General features: G+C 49.9%; 1 protein-coding gene across 1 annotated transcript; it reads right to left on the reverse strand.

Moving 5' to 3' along the window:
• Positions 1 to 655: 655 nt before the first annotated feature.
• On the reverse strand, positions 656 to 6,996 carry LOC144953819 (aerolysin-like protein). Its single transcript, XM_078884469.1, has 2 exons — positions 6,943 to 6,996; positions 656 to 3,163 (listed from the first exon to the last, which is right to left on the reverse strand). Exon 2 carries the CDS (start codon positions 3,145 to 3,147, stop codon positions 2,206 to 2,208), a length of 942 nt encoding a protein of 313 aa, XP_078740595.1. The 5' UTR covers positions 3,148 to 3,163; positions 6,943 to 6,996; the 3' UTR covers positions 656 to 2,205.
• Positions 6,997 to 8,015: the final 1,019 nt, after the last annotated feature.

An 8,015-nucleotide genomic window follows, 5' to 3' on the forward strand; every position in this document is an offset into this window, starting at 1 on the left:
CAGGTGCATGACGTCATTTATGGACGGCCCCAAATGGGACTTCTGAGCCCGCATTTTCCCTTTCAAAGCGACGGTGTCGATCACTCGGCAGAGAGGGAGAGACACGGAGAATCGAGAATTCCGTCTTAATCACGTGCGATTGAAAATCGAATAAATGAAAAAAATGTCAGCGGCGCCACGTGAGTTCTCCGCCACAGGTTTTAAAAAAGATAAATTTTCTTATTATTTTTTAAAATCATTATTTTTAAAAATATTTATATTTTTTCTTATTATTTTAGAAAAATAATAATTTCTATTTTTCTTATTATTTTAAAAAATAATGATTTTTTTTAAATTATTATTTATATTTTTTCTTAATATTAAAAAAAATTATTATGTAATAAAAAGCATTATTTTTATTTTTTCTTATTATTTTTTAAAAATTGTTATTTATATTTTTTCTTATTATTTATTTCAAATTTTATTTTTTATTTTTTATTATTATAATTTTTTATGACATTTTTTTCTTCCTGTGGCCACCAACTCGCCGCGGCCGAAAGTCCTGGCTTAACCGCGTCCGGATTCGAACCCAGGTGGTGGGTTTTTTTGGGTTTTCGGACGATGCCACCCCTCACCACAGAGCAACCGCAGTTCCGGCGTTCTTTTTCATAGACATTTTATTTTATTTCTCACCCTGCACAGCCATCCCGTAGCACCGAATCACGAGCAGTCAAACGTGCGCGTGACCCCCTTTCTGCTTGCATGCACTTTCCCACGATTCAAAGAGCACGTGACTCATAACGTGAATTGGTGGCGACGGACGCGATAAGAGGGGGTGGGTGGGGGTGGGGTCCCCCCACCCCCACCCACCCCCCAACTCGTTTTGGACGTCAACGTCGGAGGAGCTGTCGCCGATTCGAGGCCACCACCTTCCTCCTGATTTGCGCTTCGCGGTGTGAAGTTGAAGGCAAGTCCACACACACACGCGCACACACTCGTACGCACGCGCACACACACGCATACACTCGCGCACACACGCGCGCAAACACTTGCACACACACTTGCACACACACGCACACACATGCGCACACACACGCGCGCACACTCGCACACACGCGCACACACACGCGCGCACTCGCACACACGCGCACACACGCACACACTCGCACACACTCGTACACACGCGCGTGTCTGCGTGGACTTGCCGATGACCGGTACCAGCGGTATCAAGATCGACCTCTGTGGAGGAGGAGCCTCGTGAAGGACGCTGCTGCTACTGGGCAGTGCCAGGCTAGGTGCACGTTGAGGCTATTGGACAGTTAGAGGCAGTCGCCCCTCCAGCAATAACATCGGAGGGTGGAGGAGCGACGCTCACAACAACGAGCAGAGCGCCGGGCGGATAAAATGCAGCAAGTTGGCACAGTAGCCCCCCTACAGCCGGTGGTGCATCTACCGGTCATCTCAGTCACTACAACCCATGGCAGCTGCTGGGTCTGTCCCATGACCTCCTACCGGCGGGCGTTTGACACTTCACGTGGTTTCGACGTGGTGCACCTAGCCTGGCACAGGCGTCGTGGTGACATCACCGCCGCTTGGTGGCAAATGGCGGTCGTCGTCGTCATTGTTTGTGTGTTCGGGCGTTTCAGTAAAATAGCCGTCCAAACGCACGTGATTCATTTGGTCAATTACGTGGGTGAACATCCTATAGTTTTTGCATCTCTATTATTTAGTTTGGTGCCATTCGTACGTTGGTGGTGTTGGTGGGGGCAGTGGCAGTGGCGGTGGTGGTGGTGGGGGCGGTGGTGGTGGCCAACGCTCTCCAATTTCGATCGAACGTCCCTCCCCCCTCCTTTGAGGGGACCGGGTCCACCGATTGATTCTGCGCTTGACTCTGTGCCGGCGGTGCAGACTCTATCGGCCATCGTCAACGTGCGTCGTCATCAACGTGCGTCGTCATAGTCACTTTTCTTCTTTCTATTCCTCTCCCTCGTCGTTTTCGCTTTTGCCGCGGGGGAATTTTCCTCGGCTCCTCCTCCTCCGGCAGCCCATCGAACAAATTACCCTCCCTCAGCACCGTTTTTTTGCGACGCTCGGCCTCCGCAGGGAACAGGTAGGCGGCGGCGTGGCATGCGGCGGCGGCGCCGCTGGCAAAGCGCAGAAGAAGCACGGAAGAAGCGTGGAAGAAGCTCGGAGGCCCTCGCGAGGGGGGGCGGGTGCCGGCCCTCGTCACTTCTCCCGCGTTTCGGCCGTCGCCTTGGTGTAGGCGAGGCCCTTGTAGACCCCCTCCATGGGGACGTCGAAGGTGGCGCCGTTCAACAGGGTCATGCGCACCGTGCCCTTGTAGGGGAGGTCGATTTCCGCGCGGCCGATGTTGATGTCGATGGACACCGTCTTGCCCGGGGGCACGATGACGTCGAACGAGAGGAGCTCGGTCTTCGACTCGGAGTTCTCGATGCTGCGGGTGCTCTCGGTGCCCACCGTGAAGCTGAAGCCGCTCTGCACCTCGACGACGTCGGGGATGCCGGCCTTGACGCTGATGCTGACGGTCGCCTCGAGCTTGTTCGCGATCGACCACGACGAGGTCTTGGTCAGCGTCTTGGAGGTCTCCACCTTGTAGGTTTGCGGGACGGAGCCCCGGTTCTTGTAGCTGATGGACTTGATCTCCTCCATCTGGACCTTTGGGAGCTCCCGGTGCAGCGTCGGGTACGTCACGTTGATCATCTCGGACCGCTTCACCGAATTGATGAACACGAAGCCCATGCAGTCGATGTCCGAGCCGCCCTTGCCCAGAATCCCAAGGCAGATCCCCGAGCCGATGTCGATGGGGTACTCCGTCTTCAGCCCCCAGTCGGTCATCTTCACGAAGAATTCCCGCCCCTTGCTGGTCTTGAACTTGATGGCGCCCAGGCGCGTGCCGGCGCCGTTGCCCCACAGCGACAGCGACGAGAAGAGCTCGCCGGGCTGGAAGACGAACTCGCTGTGGGATCCCGACGGGCTGCCGTACTGCGCGGACGTTCCGTTGGTCAGCCAGGCCTTCACACACTTCACCTGCCACCCGCCCACCCACACCCAGATCTTCTCAAGCGTCGCCCCGTTGTTCCTGCCGTCGAAGCTGAAGTTGGTGCCGCCTTGTCCTCCGCACGTGTGTATGGCCAGTGGGTACGGCATTCTCTCCTCTCTCGACCTGCTCGGCGCAAGACGCACGCACGCACGTGAACATCGCGACGGTCACCCGCAAGCTCTGCGTCAATCTACGCGCGCAATGTCGCTTGATAGACAGATTCGCTTTATCCGGCGTCGTTATGGCGATTCCCAAAAAAAGGAACATACGTTGGGTCAGATAATTAACGACCGGTAAAATAGCTGGCGACGAAAAAAAAGTTCAAGTCTCAATGACGGAAAGGTTTGAGCATTGACGAGCGTCGCTGTTTTGAGAATTACTGCTTCGTTTAAAGCGCAGGAGGCTTTTGCGACCAACGTCATCCATAATAGAGGGTTTTTTTTCTGGATTAGATCGCCACGTGAATATATAAATGCGTCGTTAAAACCCCGCCACCACCGACACACGCCAACCGGTAGGGGTTTGTCACGTAAACAGAGCGTGGCCAATCCGTTACTGGTGTAGAGGAGAGATGTACGCGGTGCGCGCAGTTAAGCGGGTGCAACTGAGGACGAACAGGTGTGTGCGCGTTGCGACACGAGGTTTGCACCGACAAACCACCGGTAACTATGGGGATAAGCGGGTGCAAACGAGGGCGAGCAGGTGGGCACGTTGAGGCAGGAGGTTGGCGTCGGGGAAACGGAAGATGGGGGGGGGGGTGATGATAAGGGACAGATGGGTGAGCGGGTATGAGGCAACGGTAGGTGAGTGCAGCGGTGGAGTTCTAAGAGTCTAAGAGTCGCTGTGTGCAGAGTCACTGATGGGTGGGGTGGGTGGCGTGGGTGGGATGGGTGGAGTGGGGTGGGTGGGGTGCTGTGGGTGGTAGGTGGGATGGTAAGTGGGGTGGGTGGGGTAGGGTGGGTGGGTGTTGTGGGTGGTAGGTGGGGTGGGTAGGTGGGGTGGGGTGGGGTGGGTGGGGTGGGCTGCGTGGCATGGGTGGGGTGGGTAGGTGGTGTGGAGTGGGTGGGGTGGGTGGTGGGTGGTAGGTGGGGTGGGTGGGGTGTGGTGGGTGGGGTGGAGTGTGTGGGGTGAGAGGAGTTGGTCGGGTGGGTGGGGTGGGTGGGGTCGGGTGGGGTGGGTGGTAGTAGCTACTACTGTAGGCGCAGCTTTCTCATACAAAAAAATAAGAGACGCCTTCACTGCCGCGTGTTTGAGGTGTCTTCAATCAAAACTCTTTATTTATTTATTAGTTGCACAAAAACGAGCGATGTCTAAAGTTGATATCTTCGCCTGCCCACGCGCTGCCGTGTCACGCTGCCGGACGTTCCAGGACTGTGTCCACTCGCTGACTGCCCAACTATTCTCACAACTTCTCGTTTATACTGTGAGACCGGAAGTGACGTCACGGGTTCAACCAACGGAGCGTCCAACCACAGGAGGGGGGGGGGGCTGTTTCTAAATAGTTGGAATATTCCAAATCAAATATAAGCAGTCTGTCAACAAATTTATGACGGATGTACATCAAATGTATACACAGAAATAATACATTCACTCTTTGTCTTATGGTTCTTACAGCTACTATTTATGTAGCTACTACACGTGTAGTAGCTACTACACGTGTAGTAGCTACTACACGTGTCGTAACTACTAGACGTGTCGTAACTACACATGTAGTAGCTACTACATGTGTCGTAGCTACACATGTAGTAGCTACTACATGTGTCGTAGCTACATGTGTCGTAGCTACTACATGTGTAGTAGCTACACCACGTGTAGTAGCTACTACATGTGTCGTAGCTACATGTGTCGTAGCTACTACATGTGTAATAGCTACTACATGTGTAATAGCTACTACATGTGTAGTAGCTACTACATGTGTCGTAGCTACATGTCTAGTAGCTACATGTCTAGTAGCTACATGTCTAGTAGCTACACGTGTAGTAGCTACTACTTATGTAGCTACTACTCGTGTAGTAGCTACTACTCGTGTAGTAGCTAATACACGTGTAGCTACCACTCATGTAGCTACTACATGTAGTAGCTACAGCGGTGCAAATCGCGAGGCCGTTGTGAGCATGGACTTACATGTAATTCCAGAAAACAATAATTCGAATATTTACTTTGGCGATTTCAATCGCGATAATCACTCACCACTCACGACTCACACATCTCACAACTCACACTCACTACTGACACTCACCACTCACACAACTCACCACTCACTACTCACACTCACCACTCACACAACTCACCACTCACACAACTCACCACTCACTACTCACCATTCACGACTCACACTCAGCTCGCATACTCACCACTCACACAACTCACCACTCACAACTCACCACTCACGACTCATACTCTCCTCGCATACTCACCACTCACATTCAACACTCACCACTCACACTCACTCAGTCACTACTCTTCCGTTCACACTCACCACTCAGGAACTCACCACTCACCCTCAATACTCACACGCACTACTTACACTCACTACTGACACTCACAACTCACACAACTCCCCTCTCACAATCACCACTCACACCACTCACAACTCATCACTCACAAATCACCACTCACACCACTCACAACTCATCACTCACCACTCACAAATCACCACTCATCACTCACAACTCACCACTCACAAATCCCCACTCACACCACTCACAACTCACCACTCACAACTCACCACTCACAACTCACCACTCACAACTCATCACTCACAAATCACCACTCACAACTCATCACTCACAACTCACACCACTCACAACTCATGTCACTTCTCATCACTCACAACTCACCACTCACAACTCACCACTCACAAATCACAACTCACAACTCACCACTCACAACTCATCACTCACAAATCACCACTCACAACTCATCACTCACAACTCACACCACTCACAACTCATGTCACTTCTCATCACTCACCTCACACACTCACCACACACTCCCTCACTACTTACCCGGTCACAATCACACTGCACAATGACCACTCACACTCAATCACCTCTAACAACTCACCACTCACCTCTCACAACTCACCACTCACACCACTCACCTCTCACACTCACTACTCACACCACTCACCTCTCACTACTCACCACTCACACCACTCACCTCTAACAACTCACCGTTCACCTCTCACCACTCACACCACTCACCTCTCACACTCACTACTCACACCACTCACCTCTCACCACTCACACCACTCACCTCTAACAACTCACCACTCACCTCTCACACTCACTACTCACACCACTCACCTCTCACACTCACTACTCACCCCACTCACCTCTCACCACTGACCACTCACACCACTCACCTCTAACAACTCACCACTCACCTCTCACACTCACTACTCACACCACTCACCTCTCACCACTCACCACTCACACCACTCACCTCTAACAACTCACCACTCACCTCTCACCACTCACCACTCACACCACTCACCTCTAACAACTCACCTCTCACACTCACTACTCACACCACTCACCTCACAACTCACCACTCACAACTCACTTCACACCACTCTCCTCTCACAACTCACCACTCACCTCTCACAACTCACCACTCACAACTCACCACTCACCTCTCACAACTCACCACTCACAACTCACCACTCACCTCTCACAACTCACCTCTCACAACTCACCACTCACAACTCACCACTCACCTCTCACAACTCACCTCTCACAACTCACCACTCAACACTCACGAAATCACGACTCTCCCGCTCACACTCGCAACTTAACACTCACCACTGAACTCTCACACCACTCACCTCTCACGACTCACAATCATCTCGCACACTCACAACTCACCACTCACACTCACCACTCTCGCTCACCACTCACCACAAGGGGCTTAACTCTTGACAGGGAATCGACGTCACTCTCCAATCCTCCTCCCTCCTCTCGCTGGAACCTCTCGCACTTTTATAGCCACCGACCCACGTGGCCACGTGGTCAACCGACCCACGTGGGCCACGTGGTCAACCGACGCACATAGCGCACCGGCGCGTGCCCCCCCCCCCCCCCCATGACTTCAGAACAGGTGTGAGTTCTTTCTTTTTTATTTATTTAGAAATCCCTTTCCTTCTTTTCATTAAATATTTTCCTTCGTTCGATTTATTTTTATTTCTGTTTTTCTGTCTTTTTTTACTTTCTTTAAATTCTCTTCTTAAAAAAATTCACGTTGTTTGGTTTTCTTAAGTTTTTTCTTAATTTCTATTTTTCTTTTTGTCTTTCCTTCTTTTTTTACTTTAACGTTTTGAAGTTGACTTAATTTTTTTCTTTCTTTGCTTTTTTCCTTACCTCTTTCCTTCTGTTTTTCTTTCTTTTATTTTTCCTTTTTTTCCTTAAATATTTTGATTTCGTTATATTTCATTTTCTTTCTATTCATATTTCTTTTCTTCTTTCTTTCCCTTTTTTAGTTTTCTTTCTTTTTTATTTTTTGTTGTTCTTTCTTTTCTTCTTAAATTTTCATTTCCTTTTAATTTTTTTTTACTTTATATTTTTTTGTAGTTTTCTTTATTTTTTTATACTTTTTTCTTAAATTTTATTTCCTCTTTTCCTTCTTTTTTTCTTTTTTCTTCTTTCTAAAAAAACATCTTTCTTTTTTCTTCCTTCCATTTTCTTAATTTTTCTTTCTCATTTTTTCTTTTTTTCCTTATTTCACATTCTTTTTTGCCTTGTCTTTACTTTCCTTTTTGTTCTATTTTTTTTCTTCACGTGTTTTTCTTTCTGTTGCTGCCATGAAGACAACGTTGTGGGGGAGGGGGTCCGATGTAGGGGGTTGGAGTCGAGGGGGCTGTGGGGGGATGAAGAGTCAATTTTTATTTTTAATAACCAGTTTATTTTATATTCGGCACCAGCCAGTACATCGTAGTGTAAGTAGTGTATGGTGGTGTAGTGTATAGTGTAGTGTA

The sequence above is a fragment of the Lampetra fluviatilis genome (genome assembly GCF_964198595.1).
Source record: "Lampetra fluviatilis chromosome 45 unlocalized genomic scaffold, kcLamFluv1.1 SUPER_45_unloc_1, whole genome shotgun sequence".
In the NCBI taxonomy this organism is placed as follows: domain Eukaryota; kingdom Metazoa; phylum Chordata; class Hyperoartia; order Petromyzontiformes; family Petromyzontidae; genus Lampetra; species Lampetra fluviatilis.

Coding starts and splice junctions, on each gene's coding strand:
- LOC144953819 (XM_078884469.1), bottom strand. CDS start 3,147: ATGCCGTACCCACTGGCCATACACACGTGCGGAGGACAAGGCGGCACC.